This window comes from Sus scrofa, chromosome 13 (genome assembly GCF_000003025.6).
Source record: "Sus scrofa isolate TJ Tabasco breed Duroc chromosome 13, Sscrofa11.1, whole genome shotgun sequence".
Classification (NCBI taxonomy): Eukaryota; Metazoa; Chordata; class Mammalia; order Artiodactyla; family Suidae; genus Sus; species Sus scrofa.
The window spans coordinates 108,899,619-108,924,477 of NC_010455.5; the positions used below are offsets into that span (position 1 = coordinate 108,899,619).

Sequence of the window (24,859 nt, forward strand, 5' to 3'; positions counted from 1 at the left end):
CTTTTTGGGGCCGCACCCATGGCATATGGAAGTTCCCAGCCTAAGGGTCGAATCAGAACTATAACCGCTGGCCTACACCACAGCTCACAGCTCATAGCAACACACTGAACAAGGCCAGAGATGGAACCTGCATCCTCATGGACACTAGTCAGATTTGTTTCTGCTGAGCCACAATGGGAACTCCCCCAGGTGTTTATTTTTAACTGAGATATAATTCACATAAAATAAAATTCATTTGTTTAAAGTATATAACTCAATATATATTCACAGCATTGTGTAATAATCCCTACTATCTAATTCCAGAACGTTTTTATCATCCTGGAAGAAACTCTAAAACCATTAAACAATCATTTCTCATGTACCCTTTCCTGCAACCCGTGGCAACCACTAATCTGCTTTCTGTCTCTATAAATTTGTCTATTCTGAAAATGTGATATAACTAGAATCACACAATATGTAGCCTTTTGTGTCTGGCTTCTTTTGCTTAACTTTATTTGTTTGTGTGTTTATTTTTATGCTTTTAGGGCCTCACCTGTGGCATATGGAAGTTCCTAGGCTAGGGGTCAAATCAGAGCTGTAGCCTCTGGCTTATGCCACAGCCACAGCAACGCTAGATCCAAGCCTAGATCCAAGCTGCCTGTGACCTACACCACAGCTCATGGCAACAAAGGATCCTTAACCCACTGAGCAAGGCCAGGGATTGAACCTGCGTCCTCATGAATATTAGCAGGGTTCGTTACTGCTGAGCCACAGCTGAACAACTTTTGCTTAACTTTACGTTTTCAAGGTTTATCTACATTGTAATGTGTTTCAGCACTTCATTCCTTTTTATAGATGAATATGATTTCATTTTGTGGATACACCACATTTTATCTGCTCTTCAATTAATGGAAATTTGGTTTGATTTCATTTTTTAGCTACTATTAATAATGCTTATAGGAATATTTATGTGCTAGTTTTTGTGCAGACATATGTTTTTAATTCTCTTGCTTATATAACTAAGAGGAATTGCTGGGTCATATAGTGACTATGTTTAACATCTTGAGAAATCATCAAGCTTGCTTTCCAAAGTAGCTGTACCTCTTTGTGTTGTCACCTGCAATGTATGAGGGTTCCAATTTCTTTTTTTTTTTTTTTTTTGGTCTTTTTTTTTTTTTTTTTTGCCATTTCTTGGGCTGCTCCCGCGGCATATGGAGGTTCCCAGGCTAGGGGTCTAATCGGAACTGTAGCCACCAGCCTACACCAGAGCCACAGCAACGCAGGATCCGAGCCGCGTCTGCGACCTACACCACAGCTCACGGCAACGCCAGATCGTTAACCCACTGAGCAAGGGCAGGGACCGAACCCGCAACCTCATGGTTCCTAGTCGGATTCGTTAACCACTGCGCCACGACGGGAACTCCGAGGGTTCCAATTTCTGCACGTCTTTGCCAACACTTGTTATCACCTGTCTTTTGATTGTAGTCAACCGAATAGGCATGAAGTGGTTGAGCTGCATTTCTGTAATGACTAAAAATGAATATTTCTCATGATATGATGGCTATTTGTATGTTTGCACATTTGTGGAGAAATGTCTATTCAAATTCTTTGCCCACAAAAAGAAATGGAGTTATTTGTCTTTTTAATTATGAGTTACTTAAATATCTGAATACTAGTGCCTTATCAGACATAGGATTGAAATGTTTTCTCCCATTCTGTGGGAAGACTTTTTCACTTTCTTGATGCTATCCTTTGAAATACCAGCATTTTTTAATTTTAATGAAATTCAATTTATCTTTTTCTTTTGTTATTTGTGCTTTTGGTGGTGATCTCAGGATCCATTGCCTAACCTAAGGTCACAAAGATTTACTACTATGTTTAGAACTTTAGAAGAAAAGTCTTATATTTAAATCTTTGATCCATTTTGAGCTATTTTTTATAAATGGTTTAGGTAGAAGTCCAACTTCATTCTCTTGTGTATGGATACTCAATTGTTTTAGCATCATTTGCTAAAACAAAGACCCCTTACGTCCCACCCCCCCAAATCCCACTATTATTTCCCCCACTGAATTATTTTGGCCCTTAATGTGTGTTGTTGTTGTTATTATTCTTATTGGCTGCACCTGCAGCATGCAAAAGTTCCTGGGCCAAGGATCAACCTGGGCCACATCTTTGACCCACAGCACAGCAGTGACAACACTGAGTCCTTAACCTGCTGAGCCACCAGAGAACTCCATTAATATGTGTCTTTGATAAATGTTAACACATATCTGCTAGTGTGAGCTCCTTGAAAGCAAGATTTTTTTGTATCCCTACCTCCATGTCTAGTATGGGACTACCACATAGTAAACCCTCAATTAATGAAAAGCTGATTTAAAAATCCCAGTGTCAATCTACAATTACCAAGTGCCATAGACTTTGCTAGGTGCTTGGGAAGGTTAATACATGAAGCTCACAGTTTGGTAAATTTTTCTTTTTATTTTCTTTTCTTTTCTTTTTTTTTTTTTTTTTTTTGGTCTCTTTTAGGGCCGCACCTGCAGCATATGGAGGTTCCCAGGCGAGGGGTCCAGTTGGAGCTGTAGCTGCTGGCCTACACCACAGCCACAGCAACACGGGATCCAAGCCACTTCTTCAACCTACACCACAGCTCATGGCAACACCAGATCCTTAACCCACGGAGTGAGGCCAGGGATCGAACCCTCAAACTCATGGTTCCTAATCGGATTTATTTTCACTGCGCCACAAGGGGAACTCCAAATTTTTCAAACCAGAAGTTTCCATGGGGTCCCAGAATCTTATAGTCCTAGACTGGAATGGATCTTGGAGATCATGAACTCCCTCATTTTCCAGTAAGGAAAAGCAAATCTTAAAGGTTGAATAGCAGCTTGTGGCCGATCTCATATTAATTTACCAGAGGATCCCGGTCTCTTTGAAATTGCATTATGACTTTACAAGTTAACAAAGGTTTTTTTTTTCAGTTAGTCCTTGATAAAGCATTTTTTCAGTTAGGCCTTGATAAAGTTCTCTCCAGATGAAAGACAACAGCTTCTGTTTCATACCACACTTATCTTCTGAGATAACTGCTATCAGGGATTGAAAAAAATTTTTTTCCACCCTAGGTGGACATAATTACTCCTTTCTCCACATTTCCATAATTCTTGCTTACTCTTCCACAAAACTAGCAATTTGTTTTGTTCTGTCCTATTGCTTCGCATTTTTATATAGTCCCAAATTGCTATTTGCAACTGGTTTATGTGCGGGCTTCCTAAGTAGACAATCCCAACTAGACTCAGGGGCAAAAGTTAGATTTTATAGTTTATTTATGAAACAGAGGGCCTAGTACCTAGTGGACATGCAGCTGATATTAATTGCATTTTTCTACAATCCATTTTTAAAATAAGAAGCTATTAGGCTTAAGTTTCCTTTTGTTTCTCCCTGTTTCATAGATAAGGTATATTACTGCAAGAGGCTCAGGGTGAGAGGCTCAAACGGAGAAGCACCTTCTTTCCTTTTGACATTTTCTAGTGACTCTCTGCTTTCCAAGAGGGGTGGAGACTGCAGAGACCTAATAATTAGTACATGTATATATTTAAATATTTCTTAATATTACTATTAAAAGTTTTAAAATTCCATTAAAAGGATAAAAAGACGAAGAATTCCTCTGAGAACCCAGTACATTAAACTAATACTCAAGGGAATTGACTTATAGTTTTTAAATTACTGAGTCAGATAGTAGAGAGAAAGATCCTGATTCTCTCTCTCTCTCTCTTTTTTTTTTTAATGGGCACATCTGTGTCATATGGAAGTTCCTAGGCCAGGGGTTGAATCAGAGCTGCAGCCGCGGCCTATGCCACAGCCACAGTGACACCGGATTTGGATTCCATCTACATGTGGGACCTACACCACAGCTTGGGGCAACACTGGAGCCTTAACTGACTGAGGGGGGCCACGGATTGAACCCGCATTCTCACAAAGACAACGTCCTTAACCTGCTGAACTACAACAGGAACTCCCTGATTGTCTTATCTCAGGATTGTTCTTTAGTTGTGAGGTGGAGGAAGGCGATGGAATAAACAAGCTTCACATTGAACAATGCCTTGCAGAACATAATCAGAATCTTTGAAACTATTTAACTGGGGTAAAATAGAAAAGGTGGCTGAGGAGTTCCTGTCGTGGCTCAGGGGTTAACGAACCTGACTGGCATTCATGAGGAGCAGATTCCATACCTGGCCTTGCTCAGTGGGTTAAGGATTCAGCATTGCCCTGAGCTGTTGGTGTAGATCGCAGACGCGGTTCAACTTGGGTTCAGATCCCAAGTTGCTGTGGCTGTGGTGTGCGCCGGCAACTTCAGCTCCGACTGGACCCGGAGCGTGGAAACCTCCATTTGCCATGGGTCTGGCCCTAAACAGACAAAAGACAAAAAAAAAAAAAAAAAAGAAGAAGAAAGAAAGAAAGAAAAAGAGAGAGAGAAAGAAAAAAAAACAATGGAGTTCCTGTCATGGCTCAGTGGTTAATGAATCTGATTAGGAACCATGAGGTTGCGGGTTCGACCCCTGGCCTCGCTCAGTGGGTTAAGGATCCAGCTGTGAGCTGTGGTGTAGGTCGCAGACACAGCTTGGATCCTGCATTGCTGTGGCTCTGGCATAGGCTGGTGGCTACAGCTCCGATTTGACCCCTAGCCTGGGAACCTCCATATGCCACAGGAGCGGCTCAAGAAATGTCAAAAAGACCAAAAAAAAAAAAAAAAAAAGATGGCTGAATGGAAGAATGAGTGATGAGTGTGTCATGACCTGATACTCAGTGCACTGCCAGGTACCTATGGGAATGCAGTGAGCCTGTGAATTGATTGCGATGACAAGTTATGTGTAGATTAAAATGATTCTCTAGTATCCAGACAGCATTTTAGCTGGTGGTTAGATCATGGAAAACAAACAAAAACCAACTAAGAATTTTGTGAAGTTAAGTTTTTTCCCCTCATCTGCCAGAAATCCAGTTCTTGTTTCAAATTTATGGCATTTTATTTTAAATTTTTGTTTAAGTATAGTTGGTTTACAAGGTTGTGTTAGTTTCAGGTGTACAGCAAAATGATTTAGTTACACACACACACACATATGTATATATTGTTTTTCAGATTCCTAAATTCATAATTTATTTATTTATTTATTTATTTATTTATTTATTTATTTATTGTCTTTTTGTGATTTCTAGGGCCGCACCCGTGGCATATGGAGGTTCCCAGGCTAAGGGTCTAATCGGAACTGTAGCCACCGGCCTACACCACAGCCACAGTCACAGCAATGCCAGATCAGAGCTGCATCTGTGACCTACACCACAGCTCATCGTAACGCCGGATCCTTAACCCACTGAGGGAGGCCAGGGATCGAACCCACGTCCTCATGGATACCAGTCAGGCTCATTAACTGCTGGAGCCATGACAGGGACTTCGACGATATTTTAAAATTATGCTAAAGAATGGAAAACATTGGAAAAATGATAAAGTCATTGTCACTTTAGTTCTTTGGGCTTCATTTGTAAAATGAGGCCTTGTTGTTGTTGTTGTTGTTGTTGTTGTTTTTTGAAGGACCGAAGGTGCGGCATAAGGAAAATCCCAGGCCAGGGGTTGAATTGGAGCTATGGATACAGGTCTATACCCCAGCCACAGCAATGCCAGATCCTTAACCCACAGAGCAGGGCCAGGGATTGAACCCATAGCCTCATAGGTATTATTTGGGTTCATTTCCACTGAGCCACAACTGGAACTTCAAAGCCTAGATTTTTGCTCTTCAAACTGTTATCGGAAACCAGCAACATCAGACATTTTAAGTCAGAATCTGCATTTTAAGAAAATCCCCACCTAATTTGCACGCTTATCAAAGCTGGAGAAGATTGACACAGAGGAATCAAAGTAATGTCAAGCTTGTAAATTCTACTATCCTGTGATTCTAGTTGGAAGACTCCATGTTAGTTTGGAGTTCCCGTCGTGGTGCAGCGGAAATGAACCTGACTAGGGACCATGAGGTTGTGCTTTCCATCCCTGGCCTTGCTCAGTGGATTAAAGATCTGGGGTTGCCATGAGGTGTGGTGTAGGTTGCAGACTTGGCTTGGGTCTGGCGTTGCTGTGGCTGTGGCGTAGGCTGGCACCTGCAGTTCCAATTGGACTCCTAGCCTGGGAACCTCCATATGCTAGGTGTGAGGCCCTAAAAAGCAAAAAACAAAACAAAACAAAACAAAAAAACCAAAAAAAAAAAAAACCCAAAAAGAAAAAGACTCCTTGTTAGATAAAAGGAGAGTCACTTTCTCAGAATTATGTTTCACTTAAGTAAACAGATTGCTCAGCAAGTTGAACTGACTTTTCAGGTCACAGCTTTAACAAGACAAACAAAAAATTAAGACTTGCTTTTCTTGCTTGGTGTTGTCAGCTTCCTTACTATCACACTGAGATTAATTTTAGTATTCAAGGGGACATAAACCAATATAAAATTATTTCAAGAATAAATTAACTTAATATTTGTCAAATACCAACAATTTTCTAAGAGCAAAAAATAAAAAAATGAAAACCAAAAACCAACCTCAGAAGGTAAGATTCCTGCTCTTGAGGCACGTAATGAAGATGGTAGCTTTGCTCTGAAAGTCTGTCTGGAGCCCTTACTGATTTAACTATAGGCTGATTCATAATTTGTCATTATCCAGAATTGGAAGCCACACAAATTCAGTAAAATATCTCATGCCTAAGCTGCAGGGTGATAAGCACAGTGTGCAGGTGAACTAACAGGCAGCTTTATCTCTGGAGAGCTGTTCCCCTTGACATTGTACATGTGATTAAGCCTCCAGAAATCATTAAGGACTATGAGCTCTGCTTTTTCCCTTGATTTCTTTGTGGCTCAAAATAGGATATGGTTTAATTTAAGGCCAGCAGAAATTCAATACTGAAAGATTTGAGTCCTGGCGGAAGTAGGTAGAGGTGGTAGAGAAAATGAGCTATCCCTCTGGGAGAGGGGAGAGGGGTTGGTAACCTTTGGGGGGACAGGAGTTTAATCCAGAGGCTGCTGCTGGGGTGGGTGAGCTGCTGGAGTGGGGGGAATTTATTAGATAAGGTTTACATTTTCAACTGGATATGCCATCCTCAAGAATAGGTTTGCCTTTTCAAATTGGAGGGTAGCTTATAAGCTTATAGTTAATGGTTGATTGCTGTTGGTTTTTTTGTTTGCTTGTTTGATTTGGCAGCATATACAGCATGCAGAAGTTCTCAAGCCAGGAACTGAACCTGCACCACAGCAGTGATCCAAGCCACACAGTGACAATGCCATTTCCTTAACCGTAAGGCCACCAGGGAATTCCAAGAGTTCTATGTTTTGATGGAGGTGTTTTTTTTTTTTTTTTCTTTTTTCTTTTTCTGCTATACCCATGGCATATGGATGTTCCTGGACCAGGGATTGAACCTGAGCCACGGCTGCAACCTGTGCCACAACTGTGGCAACGCTGGATCCTTAACCCATTGTGTCATAGTAGGAACTCTTGATGTAGGCTTTTTCAACCTGTCGTTTTACCAGTCAACTTTATGCTTTTCAGTCAAGCCAGACACAAGTGGGTTCTACTGATCTTTGAAGAAGACAAGGTAGCACTCAGGAGCTATTGCAATTATTCTTTGTCACTTACTGGCACATAGTTTCCCATTTTACAATTTTTCTCTATTGATATATGTCCTGATATCACATATGGATTGTAACTTTCGTGAAAAGGAGAGAGCATAGTGCCTGCACCAGTGAACCCCTTAGGACTTAATTATGTTGAGGTTTCTAAGACCTCTTTGACTATTCAGTGATTTTTGCTAAATAAATGCTTTATTTATTTTTTTGGGTGACTCTATGAATGGAACTCTCCATTGATGGTTGATTAAAACAAGCCCCTCTTTTTTTTTTTTTTTTTTTTTTTTTTTTTTTGTCTTTTTATCCTTTTTAGGCCCTCACTCGTGGCATATGGAGGTTCCCATGTTAGGGATCTAATTGGAGCTGTAGCTGCTGGCCTACACCACAGCTCACGGCAACACTGGATCCTTAACCCACTGAGCGAGGCCAGGAATCAAACCCGAAACCTCATGGCTCCTAGTTGGATTTGTTTCCGAAGTACCACGATGGGAACTCCACAAACCCCTTCTTTTATGTGATTTTTATAGTAACATTGTGCTACTTCACATTTAAAAAATTAAATAATTAGCCCAGCCTCAGGAAGTCCCTATTGAGTAAAGCAAATGCCTATCCTTCACTCATAGATAAGAAAAATGAAGCAAAGTGGTATCGTTTAGTGTCAATGGACATTACCGAGAAACTATTGTGTGCTGCATGCAGGGCACAAGTTGCAGTTCCAGCTTAATGAGCAAGCCAGCAAGAAAATAAACTGTGATAGTGTGCAATAAGTCTGCAATTGATATATAATCAGAGTGTAGAGCAGGAATACAGAGGAAGAGAAAAAATGAAGAAAATGGGTACCTGACCTCCTGGGGAGCAGAGGTGAATTTGTAAATAGTTCCTACAGAAGGAGAGAGGAAGTCAGCCAGGAATCATAGGGCCTGAGATAGGGAGGGGATTTCAGACTAAGCAGAAGGTACTGTACATACCAAGACAGGAATATTTGTCATTGGATCAATGAATGAGCTTCCTTTTCTGTGATCTGTGATCATCAGGGTATATCTGACATCAATTTTTAAATTATTTTAGATTCAACATGAAGACATTTTATTTCAAAGGCAAAACAATTAAGGCTCAATCTGCTATATGTCATTATCTGCAGTGTGGGAGTGAAGGGAACTGCAATGGAAGTATGTTTTGTTGCTGGAGTGAAGGGAGTACCCAGATAAACCTGGTGATGTCAGTGGGGGCAGTGAGAGGGCATATGAGAAAGAAGAGGGTGAGGGAATCATGGGTGTATTGTTTGCTATTACGCTAACTCAGTAAAGTTAATTAACAGAATGAAAACTAAACTCCCTCACTAAGCACAGCTGTTAGGACTCCAATCAAGAGTCTGGGTCATAACTTCTGCTCTTGAGGGTTAAGTTAAATAATTAATGTGATACTATTAGGACATGATCATACAGGACCTGTGTCTACTGTTTATTATCTCATTCGCTATTCTCCAAGCAGGTTATTTCTTTGCTCCATGTTGGGACAAGCACTAGGTAATGACAAAATGTGAGAATGTTGGCCAAAAGTATTTTAAATACCTTAAATTGGTATATTTAAACTTTATGTATTTTTGGCTGCACTTGTGGCATGCAGAAGTTTCCTGAACCTGTGCCACAACAGCGACCAGAGCCACAGCAATGATGATGCTGGAGCCTTAACCTGCTGAGCCACTGGGGAACTCCTGGATTTCAGCATTAATCTTTTTTCCTATTAACATCATTGCAATGAGCCAAAATTACGTGTAATTCAGTCTAGTGCCCAATATTTATTTTCACAGGTCGAAAATTCCATCCAAATGAACAGGACTAGCAGCTTAAATACTTTTTTCCTCTTTTAATGACATCATCACATCCTTAGTAAAATCACTGAAAAGTAGTAGTTTAAGGGAGGCAGGCTTACCCAAGTTGAAGGAACTAGTAAGCACCATTTTAAGTACAACAGAAAGAAAATACACTCTGGCAGACTTGTTCAAATGCATTGGCTTCCCATTTTGTATTATATGATTCTCAGTTGAGAAATAGCCATCTGTGGCTCTGGTCACTACTCTGGTGTGGGTTTGAACCCTCACCCAGGACTTTCTGCATGCCATAGGCATGGCCAAAAAAAGAGAGAGAGAAACAGGGACCAAAGATCTAGCAACAGGGTTTACTAGATGACATAAAGAACACAGCAAACAAATTTTCTTATGATCCTGGCTGCAGAACACACTGGTGAGGCTAATTAAGATTGTATACAAAGAAAAAAAAAAAAAAAGATTGAATACAAAGGAGTTCCCGTTGTGGCCCAGCAGAAACAAATCCAACTAGGAACCATGAGGTTTCGGGTTCGATCCATGGCCTTGCTCAGTGGGTTAAGGATCCGGCATTGCTGTGAGCTGTGGTGTAGGTAGCAGACACAGCTCAGATCTAGCATTGCTGTGGTGTAGGCCAGCAGATATAGCTCCGCATTGGACCCCTAGTCTGGTAACCTCCATATGCCACGGGTGCGGCCCTAAAAAGCAAAAAAAAAAAAAAAAAAAAAAAAAAAGATTTAATATAAAAATGTACCTATTCTGATTAGACATTTCCTTTTTTTTTTTCTTTTTGTATTTTCAGAGCTGCACCCGCAGCATATGGAGTTCCCAGGCTAGAGGTCCAACTGGAGCTGTAGCTGCCAGCCTACACCACAACCACAGCAACACAGGACCTGAACCATGTCTGTGACCTACACCATAGCTCACGGCAATGCTGGATCCTTAAGCCACTGAGGGAGGCCAGGGATCGAACCTACGTCCTCATGGATACTAGTCGGGCTCATTAACGGCTGAGCCATGACGGGGACTACATGATTAGACATTTCCTAATTAGAGCAGCTCAATCAGTAAAAAGGAAGCAAAATTTTCCTAAAGATATGACTAATGTGATGCCAAGTTCCTTTTTTTTTGGCTTTTGTCTTTATAGGGTCACACCCGAGGCATATAGAGGTTCCCAGGCTAGGGGTCTAATCAGAGCTATAGCTGCCGGCCTACACCACAGCTACAGCAATGCCAGATCGGAGCCTCGTCTGCAACCTACACCACAACTCATGGCAACGCCAGAGAGATGGCTTGGAGTTTCCTTATGGCTCCTCTAGTTAAGAACCTGTCACTGCTGTGGCTCTGGCTGTAGCTGTGGCGTGAGTTCAGTCCCTGGCCTGGGAACATCTGCATGCCGTGGGCACAGCCATAAATAAATAAATAAATAATAAAATGTACATCTACCTTAAAAAAATAGAGATGGCTCAATAGGTTCCAGTATTTTGTTACTAAAAATAATCTGTACCCTGATCATCCCATATGCTTAACTGTTTGCGCCCTTTATCTGTTTTAATTGCATCACATTGACTTTAAAAATTAGTGTCAGAGCACTTCCAGAATGGAAACATAAGGAGCTCCTTGTATACTCTCCCCAATGAAACAATCATAACTGTGAAAGTTATAAACAAAAATTGACCACTGAATCAGACTATGGAACAGTTTTATGCCCCACGGCATTGTCAAAAACACAGGAGCAATCAGATGTCAATCTGTGGAGGCTTACAGCTGGGAGCTATATCCATTTAGGCAAACCAGCTTGATGGGGAGATGAGGGAAAGAGGCAGTCAAAGAGAACCTGATTAAAACCCACTATCACTCCCCAGAGAAGGGACAAGGAGTCAGGGTGATAACGTGCATGCCAAAGCTGTACCCTCTGAGGAGAGACATTATAGACTGCATAATGGGGAAATAGACTTCATCTATTCTGGCCAACTCACAAATAAATAAGCAAACAATAACAACCACCAGCCCTGGAGCCAAGTGAGATCAGTCTTTAGAATTGCTACAATGGAAATGTAGAGTTTGCAACAAAAAAATATTATGAGGCATACAAAGAAACAGGCAACAGGACCCATACACACAGAAACTGTGCAAGAGAACACATGCATTGGAGTTCGCACACTTCAAAGCAGCTATTATAAATATGTTTAAAGAACTAAAGGAAACTATGCTCGAGAGTATAGATTCAAAATTCCTCAACAAAATATTAGCAAATTGAATCTAGCAACATATTAAAAAGGATTATATGTCATAGGAATTTCCCCCAGGAGTGCAAGGTTGGCTTACATCTAAAAATTAATTAATGTCACATAACACATTAATAGAACAAAACACAAAATCACATGATAATCTCCATAGACAAAGAAAAATCACTGAAAAAAACCTCAAAATACTTCGTAATAAAAACAGGCAACAAACTAGGAATAGAACGGAACTTCCTCAACCTGATAAAGGGCATCTGCAAAAAAATCTAGAGCAATTATCACAGTTAATGGTGAAAGACTGAAATATCCACATAAGACTGAGAATAATACAAGGATGTTAACATAGCCTCTTTATTCAACACAGTACTAGAGGTTCTAGCTAATTCAATCAGGCAAGAAAAAGAAAGAAATCATGCAGATTGAAAAGGAAGTTGTAAATTAATCTGTATTTGAAAATGATGTAATCTTGTACATAGGGAATTCTAAGGAATCCACCCAAAACACTGTTAGAATTAATAAATGAGTTCAGCAAGCTTGTAGGATTGAAGATGTATGCAAAATCATTGTATTTCTATACACTAGCAACAAATAATAAAAAAAAAGAAATTAGGATGGGAATAAATTGGTATAGCCACTATGGAAGATAGTTGATGTTAGAAAAAATGCTGATGGATAGATAGCTAACTGGATTGATTGGCTAAGTATTCATTGTGCATCTGTTCCTAGTAAATGGCAATGCACAAGGGCATTTGGGGGGCAGCAAAACAAGAAGACAGTTTTCCATCATATATATATACACATATATATATACATATGTGTGTGTATACACTTTGGTTTGGGGGGGCCTTATTTTTGGCATATGGAAGGTCCCAGGCTAGGGGTGGAATCAGAGCTGCAGCTGCTGGCCTACACCACAGCCACAGCAAAGCCAGATCCCAGCAGCGTCTGTGACCAATACCACAGCACAGGGGACACCCTGGATCCTTCACCCACTGAGCAGGACCAGGGGTTGAACCCAAATCCTCATGGATATTAGTTGTGTTCATTACTGCTGAGCCATGATGGGAACTCCCATTATACTTATATTTTAGTTTCCTTCTTTATTGCATTCATTATTACATTTGTTAAATATATTAAATTCTTTGCAAGAAAGAGTCTATGCTGATCAGGTAATCAAATTCTTCTTTCCGAAAAGGGCACTGGATAATTGAAATGATTTATGCAATTGGAAGGGAGCATTCACCAGGGAACAAGGTCTAGATGGTGATGAAGCCCAGTCATTTCCAATGCCCTCAGATGCCCAAGCTGCATTCAGGATTTCCACGACGAGGGTCCCAGGGACACAAGCTGAAGACAGACAGACTGTCAGCGAGAAGGCGGGGCCCTCTACATGTAAGGAACCTCAAGTCCCAGAATCCCATGGGGACTCCAAATCCCAGAAACCCGCAGGACAATTACCTTACGAGTCCCAAGTCGGCTGACCTCGGACGCGACCAAGTGATGAAACAGGGGTGAGATGCCGCAGCATTTGTCTCCTACCATTTTCCTTGCGGGGAAGGGCTTTTTACAGAATTGTAGTTACTTAAGTCTTGACATTCTCTCAATCACAGCTTCCACGAAAGGCCCCCTGCTGAAGAACTTGATGTGATATTTAGCATCCTCCATCCTTTCTCCCCTTTCCGTCCCCGTAAAAATGGGTCAGCCGGGCATTGAGGCTCCTTGAGTTGGAATAGGATGGTTACACCCGCTCTCCCCCGGAATGTGGGCCTTTGGAGCAAGCGAGGTGGGAGGGGCGGAGGCGGGAGGCGTGCTGGGCCTGGGCGGCAGTAGAGTCAGTGGCGGCCGCGGGCGGTGGGAGGAGCCGCGCGGTTCCGGCTGCCCCAGCGAGGCGACCCTTGGGTCCGCGCCGCGGGCGGGGTGGACAGGTAGGCGAGCGGGCAGCTGCGGCTCCGGGGAAGGCTCGGGCTGCGGAGTCCCCTACGGTGCCGGGCGCGCCCCCCGCACCCTCGGCCTCTGGCGTTGAGGCGGGGGAGTAAGGAGATGCCGACCCAGAGAGACAGCAGTACCATGTCTCACCCGATCGCAGGCGGCGGCAGCGGGGACCATTCTCACCAGGTTCGGGTGAAAGCCTACTACCGCGGGTGAGTGTCCTGGGGTATGGGTTAGAGTGGGAGGGGAGGGGAAAGGTCAGCTCGACTTGGCCCGGAGGAGGGGCGGGTAAGGGGCTGGAGATCTGGTGGGAGGGTTGGTCTTAGCGGGCGACTCTAGGGACTCCAGATGGGTGACCAAGTGGTCCGGGGAGGAGCATGGGGCTCTGGCTTGGGGCACCCCCAAGGTGTGGTGTCGGGCGCCCGGGATCACGCGGCTGAGGGTCCTGAGTAGGATCCGAGGGAGGAGCCTTGAAGTAGATTAGGTCCACCTAGTGGGTTCGAGAAACTCGCCTTCCAAGAGATTTACGAGATCTTTACATCTTTAAGTCTGGATGTATGGGGGGTTGAGAGTTGGTTCTGAGTGATGCCTTAGTTAACTAAATTTACTTTGGGTTTAAAAGACAGGACTGCTTCCGTTTGCTGACCCTTTTGACTACCAGCAGGCCTAAAGCCTCTGGTTCTCCAAGTCAGGTTTGTCTATCTTAGAGAAGAGTTCGTGAAGTGTGTCTGGACTGTGGTTAGGCTGCCAGTATGTTAGACATAGGAGCTATTGTTTGAGTAAACTCGATGAGTTTTCAGGGATATGCATTAGGTATTTATTGTCTTGCCAAGATTAGGTTGTATGTACATGTGTAAATTTAAATTTGTGAAGACTTCTTTGTTAGTGTTGCTTCAAAAACTGTCCGATACGGTGAAATACTGTGAGAAGAGGACCAGCCTAGGCACAGTTTTTAAATCTGTGATGTTTACTCTTATTATTACCTAAGTTATAATTACTGTGGTTCCCAGAAATAATCCAGTCCTAAAATCGTTGCATTAAATCATATTCCGTAATCAGTGACCTAAAGTGTCCCCTTCCCTTTATGTAGTTGTGGTTTGAAATTTCTTTGAGATAATTATATTCGGGTGCCTTAGAAAGGTGAAATGTTAGTGTGAGCATAAGAGTTTGAAACTAAGGGTTAACAAAAAACCACTTTGGCTTGTCTTACTGCTTGTCCAAGCAGAAGTAAATTACTTTAAAAAACTCAAGCATTAGGAGGTTTGAAACTGCAATGCATACTTTTACATTCCTGAGAGGATCAGTGAAGATAGCAAACTTCCAAAATGTCTGTCTTGTTTTGATTTCAAAGGAAATATTAGCCCCTAAATGTCTTACTGATTTGATGTAAGGATGTACTAGTTTGCTACCTTGAAGCCTCTGACCCCTCTCTGTTCATTAGCTTGATGGTGTTCAGGAGTAGTTTAGAGGAGTTATTTTGGACAGTAACAGAGTTTTTGCTTAAATCGATCAAGGAGGTCCTGATTTTAAAACAATAGATATGGGAGTTCTCGTCGTGGCGCAGTGGTTAAGGAATCCGACTAGGAACCATGAGGTTGCGGGTTCGGTCCCTGCCCTTGCTCAGTGGGTTAACGATCCGGCGTTGCCTTGAGCTGTGGTGTAGGTTGCAGACGCGGCTCGGATCCCGCGTTGCTGTGGCTCTGGCGTAGGCCGGTGGCTACAGCTCCGATTCAACCCCTAGCCTGGGAACCTCCATATGCTGCGGGAACGGCCCAAGAAATAGCAACAACAACAACAAAAGACAAAAAAATAAAAAAAATTAAAAAAAATAAAAAAAATAAAACAATAGATATGTACTTTGGGAAAAACTTTGCTTTCTTTACCTTACCTTTGATTTGACAAATGAGCTATTTCACTTTAGAATGTGTTCCATTTTATAGAGTTGACAATCTGTGAGTTGTTAGGTACAGAGAATGAAATATTGAAAAATGAAATATTGAAAATGAAAAAATTTAGTACATTTTCTTTTTTCTCATGATGTCCAATTATTGACAGTTTAAAAAACACATATACACACGTGGTAGTAAAGTGCCAACTGTGCAGATATATAAAATAAAAAGTGTTGGGAGTTCCCATTGTGACTCACTGGGTTAAGGACCCAACACCATATCCATGAAGATGTGATTCAAACCCTCACCTCGCTCGGTGGGTTAATGATCCGGCATTGCTGCAAGCTGCAGCATAGGTCACAGATGAGGCTCAGATCAAGTGTTGCTGTGTTGTAGGCCTGCAGCTGCAGCTCAGATATGACCTCTAGTCCAGGAGCTTCCATATGCCGCAGGTGCAGCCATAAAAATAACTAAAAATTAAAAAAAAAAAAAAGTGATCCCCATCCAGTCCTCTCAACTTCCAGTAGTAACTACTATTGACAGTTTATTTCTGGTCCTTCTGGAGGTTGCCCTTATTTCTTTAAAAGTTATACTACTGTTTTGTGATTTATCAGCTTTAGATGGTATCCGAAAGATGAGAAATTGGGCGCCCACTGTATTTTGCTTCCTTGCCCCTGATGCCTTTCGATTTGTGATTATTATTTTTAGTTCTCCGGTTTACCTTTCTGACTTTAAATAATGTAAACTTCCTAACTTAATACTATTAGATAGTTTTCAGTGATTCCAACTGTGAAACATGAAGAAACTAATGCTTTTTTCCTATTTTTATTTGACAATTGTAAATAGGCTTAGTTATTAAAGTCATTGTAGGAGTTCCATTGTGGCACAGTGGAAAAAAATCCAACTAGGAACCTGAGGTTACGGGTTTGATCCCTGGCCTTGCTCAGTGCGTTAAGGATCCAGCGTTGCTGTGAGCTGTGGTGTAGGTCACAGACGTGGCTCAGATCTGGTGTGACTGTGGTTGTGGCATACGCTGGTAACTGTAGCTCAAATTGGACCCCTAGCCTGGGAACCTCCATATACCGTGGGGGTGGCCCTACAAAGAAAAATAAAATAAAATCATTGTAAGCTTCTCCTTTAAAAATCAGAAAGAAATCAGTCTGCTATACCTCAGAATATAGGTATCATATTTTTTTGGCTTATTGTTCCAATTATTTTTAAAAAGAGAATAAGAACCTATAACCCCTTTAGTGCTTGACTAAAATGTCTCCAAAACATTCAAGTTAACATTATTTTGCTTGTTTTTACAAAGCAATGAATTTTGGTAAGTAATGAATCAAACTCCTTGTCCTGTGGTGTTTTTATTCAGTGAAAGCTTTCTTTTTTTTTTTTTTTTTTTTTTTGTCTTTTTTGTCTTTTGTTGTTGTTGTTGTTGCTATTTCTTGGGCCGCTCCCGCGGCATATGGAGGTTCCCAGGCTAGGGGTTGAATCGGAGCTGTAGCCACCGGCCTACGCCAGAGCCACAGCAACGCGGGATCCGAGCCATGTCTGCAACCTACACCACAGCTCAAGGCAACGCCGGATCGTTAACCCGCTGAGCAAGGGTAGGGATCGAACCCGAAACCTCATGGTTCCTAGTCGGATTCGTTAACCACTGCGCCACGACGGGAACTCCCTGAAAGCTTTCTAATAGTGCTTTCTTTTCAAGCTTCATTTAAAGACAACATCAGCACTCTCTAAATTGTACCAATTTCTGGCCTCTGAAATTAGATCTTTTAAGATTATATGTGTATTAACAGTAGTCTAAACTGATGGTTACGATATTACAGTCAGCTTCTCATTACTACAGATGATACTAAATGAGTCACCAATGAGGATAGTTAATAAACAGGTTGGCTAACTAGAACACCTGCCTGATTTTAAAATAAGGAACTCTTCCCTCATTATCAAGAAATGTAAGGACACTCTGCATTTGGAAAAGTTTGTTTTCCTCCAGAATGTCTGAATGACCATTCTCAGAGAGTTTTCCCCTCATCCCCTTCTAACAGTATTGCTTTCCAGTGAATACTGAAATCAGAATAGCCAGAATTTTTTAGTGCATAAATTGCCCTCTCCTTTCAGTGATGTGTCCAGTGTTCTCATTCTGTTAAATTTATTTGTAGTGCAAATGTGATGTCTCCCTAGATATAATAGATTTTAATTAGCCTTTTTTTATTTCTAGTTTTTAAGCAGGAAATTAATAGCACTGAGAATCTGATTTTATTGGAGACCACCTAAGAGTGCCTTGCTCCTGGCCTAAACTCCTCTTTCCTCACCACGAGAGCTTGTCAATGAGTGGCCTGCCTTCCTTCAATCATTACCTAGTGGTGTTAGTTTGGAGGAGGAGAAACAGGTTTTGTGGGTTAGTGGTAGATTGCTATTGTGTGTGCTATCCTTATATAAAGTTACTTGATATTATGGGATAGAATTTAACAAGGAAATGTCTGGACTATTCATTTCTTTACATTATAAACATAAGAGAGACTTTACAAAAAGCTTGTAAAAATGCTTTTTAAACCACTATTGCTGAGCAGTTATGACAATTCAGAGGATTCTTTTTGTGCACATCTACAAATAAAAAGGGATGAACTCCTTGGGTATTTGGAAAGTATAGCTGGTTCAGTGACGAAGTGTACAGAATTTTTCTCACTGTGAACAAGTCTTAGCAAGACTTGTTTTTAAGAGTATTGCAAAATAATTTTAGTGATATACTTTAGTAATGGTTCTAAGGAAATAAAAATGATAGGTGGAGTTGAGCTGAGGAAATGTGAGGTTTTGGTTCTGAAGCTTCTGAGCTTCTGGCATGGCGCATAGGGCAACTGATCCATAAATTAGCTAAGAGGAAGAGAGGCCATGGTGGCTTGGTGCCAAACCAAAACAACCCTCTCAGAAATTCGGATTGGATAATATAGAGATAAATTGCTTTTTAGCAGTGAGGACTAAAGCTGAAGAGTTAAGGGAGAGTCTGGTGAGTCTGAGACTGCCCATGTACAAACTAAAGAGCTGAGGAAACAGGAGGAAAAAACAGCTCTCTAGAGAAAAAATTTCCTAGATAGCTTTTAATACAGCTCTCAAGTTTTCTCTTTTTAAAGTAACTTAAGATAAATTTTTTTAATGGTTGAAGTGAATTAAAACACAGAATTTTGGAGTTCCCTTTGTGGCTCAGTGGTTAAAACACAGAATTTTGGAGTTCCCTTTGTGGCTCAGTGGTTAATGAACCCGACTATCATCCATGAAGATGCCAGTTCGATCCCTGGCCTCGCTCATTGGGTTAAGGATCCAGTGTTGCCCTGAGCTGTGGTGTAGGTCATAGACTTAGCTCGGACCTGTCGTTGCTGTGGCTCTGGTGTAGGCTGGTAGCTACAGCTCCAATTCATCCCCTAGCCTGGGAACCTCCATATGCCCCAGGTTTGGCCCTAAAATAGCAAAAAAAAAAAATAAAATAAAATAAAAAAATAAAAAAACAAAAAAATCCCACAAACAAGGAATTTTAAAAATTCTAATTTAGCCTATGATTTCACATTTTATTTACTACAGTGTATTTAAAATCAGTTTAATAGGAGTTCCCGTCGTGGCGCAGTGATTAATGAATCCGACTAGGAGCCATGAGGTCGTGGGTTTGATCCCTGGCCTTGCTCAGTGGGTTAAGGATCTGGCATTGCTGTGAGCTGTGGTGTAGGTTGCAGACGTGGCTCGGATCCCATGTTGCTGTGGCTCTGGTGTAGGCCAGTGGCTACAGCTCCAATTAGACCTCTAGCCTGGGAAACTCCATATGCCGCGGGAGTGGCCCAAGAAATGGGAAAAGACAAAAAATAAAGAATAAAAAAATAAAATAAAATCAGTTTAATAACGATTGCAGAAGAGCTTCAATAAGCCATGCATATGGTGCTAGGGTGGGCACAGAGCTTGAGTAACCAAGGGCCTTCGAGGAAAGGCTTTAAAAAGTTAATAAAGAAGGTTATGTGTGTGTGTTTATGTGTAATGTACGTGCAAGGATGGCTATTGGGGAGGAGTTTGGGGTGAGGGAAGCCCTCCTAGAGGATGAAATATTTGAGGCTTTTACAGGATACATAGGTTTTCCTGGCAGATTATGATGTTGGGTGGCAGATTATGATGTTGGGTGGCAGATCAGTGCCGGCATTGCACACCCACATGATATGTTTGGGGAATAAAGTTGTTAATTCCATAGTCATTCCTCATTAGGACATAAAGTGTGAAGTGGGCACTAATTAGAAGTGAGCTAATAAGAAGGTTCACAAGGAAGTACTTCCATGGTGGTCTAGTGGTTAGGACACAGCACTTTCACCACTGTGGCCTGGATTCAGTCCTTGGTCTGGGAACAGAGATCACACATCACGCTCCTGCACAATGTAGTGCCCCCCCCCCCCCACCAAAAACAAAGAAGGTTCATAAGCACTAGATCATCAAGACTCTTGAATACCATACTTCAGGCTTCAGATTTTTCTCAATGGTGAAGGTTTTAAATAAGAGGGATGTATGATTAGATTTTACTTTAGAAATGTCACTCTTGGAACCAGTATAGTGGATGAATTAGCAGTGGATGAGACTAAGAGACTAATCTGGAGGCTTTGAAAGTAGTCTTGGTGAGAGATTCTGAGGAGATGGAAAAGAGGACATGGATTCAGTGGCAATTTTAGGGCATAAAATCAATGTGAGTTAGAGATTGATTGCCTTTTGGGTAAAGAGGCTCTGAGTCTGACAACTCCTAGATTTCTTATTTGGAGAAACTAGGGACTATAAAGGAAGAGATTTATTAGAGAAGGTAATTAATTACCTGGAACAAGTAACCAAGTTTCTAGGTCAAGGTGCTTTGGGCCCATCCCGGTGAAAATGTCCAGAATTAACTGAACAACTATTTCTTGTGTGCCTGCTCTGTGTCCCTAGCACTATACATGACAACTAGCCTATGCAGAAATACGCCTGAGAATGATGATAGGAACACAAATCCCACCAGTGGCCACATACAGATTACAAAGACAAGACGCTAAAGCTAATTTTTTTTTCTTTTGTCTTTTTAGGGCCACACCTGCAGCACATGGAGGTTCCCAGGCTAGGGGTCTAATCCGAGCTTCAGCTGCCGGCCTTCACCACAGGCCACAGCAATGCCAGATCTGAGCCACTTCTGAGACTTAAACCACAGTTCACGGCAATGCCAGATCCTTACCCCACTGATCAAGGCCAGAGATGGAAGCTGAAACCTCATGGTTCTTAGTCGGATTCATTTCCCGCTGCGCCACAGCGGGAACTCCAAGCTAAATTTTAAAAATACAGAAATACATAAAGTAGGAAATTCCTCCTGTAGCCTCCCACCCCCACTTCTAGGGTGTAGCCATTGTTAATAGTTTGACATATTCTATGTCATATCAATAAATCTGTAAGTATACGTATGTGTATACATACAGACACGCCCTTTAATTTTTTCCAATAAATGGGTTTTCTTTACATGTTTCTGTAACTTGAGTTTTTTCATTCATGGTCATTTTTCCATGTCAGGATGGACAGACAAGTAGATAAATATGTTTAGATAGAGTGACCTACCTCTTTCTTTACAGTTGGTACAGAGTGTTCCATAGTTTTGTTATACCGCAAGTTATTTAATCTTTTTTTCTGATTGATGAGCTTTCATTAAATCACTATATCAAGTCATGTTGAAGGAACATCCTTATATTTAATATATATTCTTACAAACATGATCAAAGATATGCCTGTTTTAAAACTTGGTATTATCCTTCAAAAATATATCAATACACATTCCCAACAACAGCATACAAATGAAGTATTTTGCTTATGCTCTCATTGCATTTTATCAGCACTTTAAATTTTTATAGATAAAATTGGCAAAAAATGCTATGTTTCAAAAAAACAATATTCATGAGTTCCCGTCATGGCTCAGTGGAAACAAATCTGACTAGTATCCTTGAGGACGAAGGTTTGATCCCTGGTCTTGCTCAATGGGTTAAGGATCCAGCATTGCCATGAGCTGTGATGTAGGTTGCAGATGTGTCTCAGATCTGGTGTGGCTGTGGCTGTGGTGTAGGCCGGCACCTTAGCTGAGTCAATCCCTAGCCTGGGAACTTCCATGTGCCGTGAGTGCAGCCCTAAAAATACCAAAAAAACAAACAAAAAAAAAACACCCAATATTCAGAGGTAGATATCATTATCTCCTTTTTATGGATGATTATGAGGCTTAGTAAATCACAATACGAAGCTGACTCTTACCCTTCAGAGAAGTTTCCCTTTACCCTTTCACTGTATTAATGGGGCTTTTTTTCTTTATTATCAAATTGATATTTTACAATTCTTTTTGAGTCAGTTTTCTATCTCCTTGACTATTAAAATATGAAAGTTGCATTGACATTTATAATTAACAATTATAATTATAAATTAATTTGAGGGTGGTACTTTGTATGAATACTCTATTCCCTCAGAACCTTTTACCTACTGGTTTTACTATCCATGGATAATCCTACCTGAATCTATTATATTGATGATTACAAGTAAAAGGTTTTTTTTTTTTTTCTGATTATACTATATTTAATTTGGGAGAAGAGCTTATGTTGAGATAGCAGAAAAACCGAATTTGATTCTTTTTCAGGTTTTTTTTTTTTTAAAGCAATTAGTCCTAAGGAAAAAACTTTAGATTCTGTATTTAGAACACAGGAACACAATGAATACTTAAAACAGACTTCTGAAGCCCAACAGCAAAGTTTAAAATGCTTTTTCTTTTTTTCCTTTTTAAAAATTTGGCTAAAACTATATCTAAATTTGCCATTTGGGCATCTTTGTGGTGAAGCAGACTGTATTCTTTTGAAGACCAGTGGTAAGCTAATTTATGCCAACACTGAAGTTAAAACCAGGAAAAAAAAATCTACACATAATTTGTTTTGTACCGTTAGAAGTAATATCTTTATTTTGGAGCTTATTTTTAGCTTTGGTGCTAAAATAAGGATCTGGTGATTGTGGGGTATATGAACATGGTGCTTTCCCAATTACTTAAAGAAGTGTTTATAAAAAACTCCCTTTTAAAATGTTTTAGTTCCTGGAACTTAAGGAGTGTCAGTTGATAAAGCATGACTCCTTCATTGAGTCTCTTTAGAATGTGTATACTTACATTTTTAAAGGATTACCCAGATGTTTTCAAAATATTTGTACGTTCTGATAAATACAGCTCTTGAAAAATAAGATTTCTGAAAAATCCCTATTGTTTATAGATATGTTTACATGTATTAATTTTAACTACATGTGTATCTTAATAAGGAAGTCATATTTTTATGATATCTGATCAGACTAACTTTTCCTCCTTACATTCTAAAAAAATAATGTCATACTTTGCCAGAGAAATTCTTCATGAGCCTTTACCTCTCTTTTGATTTAAAATATATGCTCTCCTCATCCTCACCCCCTCATACTACTCATACTAGTAACCTTGAAGGTGTTTTGAAAGAAAAATTGTTGAAGTTAAGTAGGTATCTTTTTTTTTTTTTTTTTTTTAAGGGCCGCATTTGTGGCATATGGAGGTTCCTGGGCTAGGAGTCTAATCAGAGCTGTAGCTGCCTATGCCACGGCACAGCAACGCAGGATCTGAGCCAGGTCTGTGACCTATACCGCAGCTCTCAGCAATGCTGGATCCTTAACCTACTGAGCGAGGCCAGGGATCAAACCCACAATCTCATGGTTCCTAGTTGGATTCGTTTCCACTGCACCACAATGGGAACTCCAAAAATATACATTTTAAAATATTTAAAACAATTTACTTATAAAGTCATTTAAAATTTGTTTTGTATTTTAATTACATTTATTGAAAATTAAAATTTATCATAAATGATACCTTTACATGGTGGAAAAATTGGTAATAATCTATACCACTCAGAAGAATGTAAGTTCAAAGTATATTTTCTTTTTGTCTCTAGGTTCTCCCTAATCTTCAGTTCCACCACCCAGAGTTAACTACTATTAAAAAATTTTACTTTCTTAATAAATAATCTACTCTTCGAAATAATAAAAAGTTTTGTTTTGTTTTGCTTTTTAAAATTAATGGCCGCATCTATTGCATATGGAGGTTCCCAGGCTAAGGGCTGAATTGGAGCTGCAGCTGCCGGCCTATACCACAGCCACGGCGTGGGATATGAGCCGAGTTTGCCACCTACACCACAGCTCATGGCAACGCCGGACCCTTAACACACTGAGGGGCCATGAATGAACACACAACCTCATGGATACTAGTCAGATTTGTTACCACTGAGCCACAACAGCAACTATCCCCCCGAAAATTTTTTTTTGCTTTCTTTTATTATGTCTATTAATCATTATGGAAGATGAGGAATTTAGCACTTCTTCATTGTCTTCTCTCCTGAGTTTTTTTAGTTTTTCTTATGGTCACATTTATAACTTAATATACTTTCTCCTGCTTTTCTTTCTTTCTTTTTTTTTTTTTTTTTTCTTCTTTTTAGGGCCACACCTGTGGCATATGGAGGTTCCCAGGCTAAGGTTCCAATTGGAGCTGTAGCCGCCAGCCTGTGCCAGATCCAGGCCACATCTGCAACCTACACCACAGCTCACGGCAACATGAGATCCTTAACCCACTGAGCAAGGCCAGGGATCAAACCGCAACCTCAAGGTTCCTAGTTGGGTTCGTTGACTGCTGAGCCATGACAGAACTCCTCTTTTTCTTTTTAATTGTGGCAAAAAAATTTCTTTTTAATTGACCATCTTAACTTTTTTTTTTTTTGGTCGCACACAGGACATGTGGATGTTCCCGGCTCAGGGATTGAATCTGAGCCACAGCTGCAACCTACGCCGTGGCTGCTGCATCACAGGGGGAATGCCATCTTAACCATTTTTAAGTGTACAGTTGAGTAGTGTTAATTACATTCACATTGTTATGTGACCAGTCCCTAGAACTTTTTCTTTTTGCAAAATGAAGCTCAGTACTAACAACTTTCTCAAATCCCCCCAAACCTCCAACCCCCGGCACCTCCTTTTTTCTGTTTCTGTGAATTTAACTACTCTAGATACTTCATATAAATGGAGTCATATAGCGTTTGTCTTTTTTGTGAAGGCTTATTTGACTTAGCACAATGTCTTTAATGTTCATCCATATCGTAGCATGTGTCAGAATTTCATTTTCCAGGCTGGATAATGTTTTTTTGTATTCATAGATCACATTTTGTTTATTTATCTGCCCATGGACACTTGAGTTACTTCTACCTTCTGGCCGTTGTGAATGATGCTATGAATGTGGGTGTACAAATATTAGATTCCTTGCTTTTAGTTCTTTTGGAAATA

The 24,859-nt window shown here is 40.6% G+C and overlaps 1 protein-coding gene across 1 annotated transcript in view; it reads left to right on the forward strand.

Moving 5' to 3' along the window:
* Positions 13,400-24,859, forward strand: part of PRKCI (protein kinase C iota) — an 84,917-nt gene continuing 73,457 nt past the window's right edge. Inside the window, exon 1 of the mRNA XM_021069795.1 lies at positions 13,400-13,837. Coding sequence (XP_020925454.1) covers positions 13,737-13,837 — 101 coding nt within the window. The 5' untranslated portion in view covers positions 13,400-13,736. The remainder of the gene's footprint in view (positions 13,838-24,859) is intronic.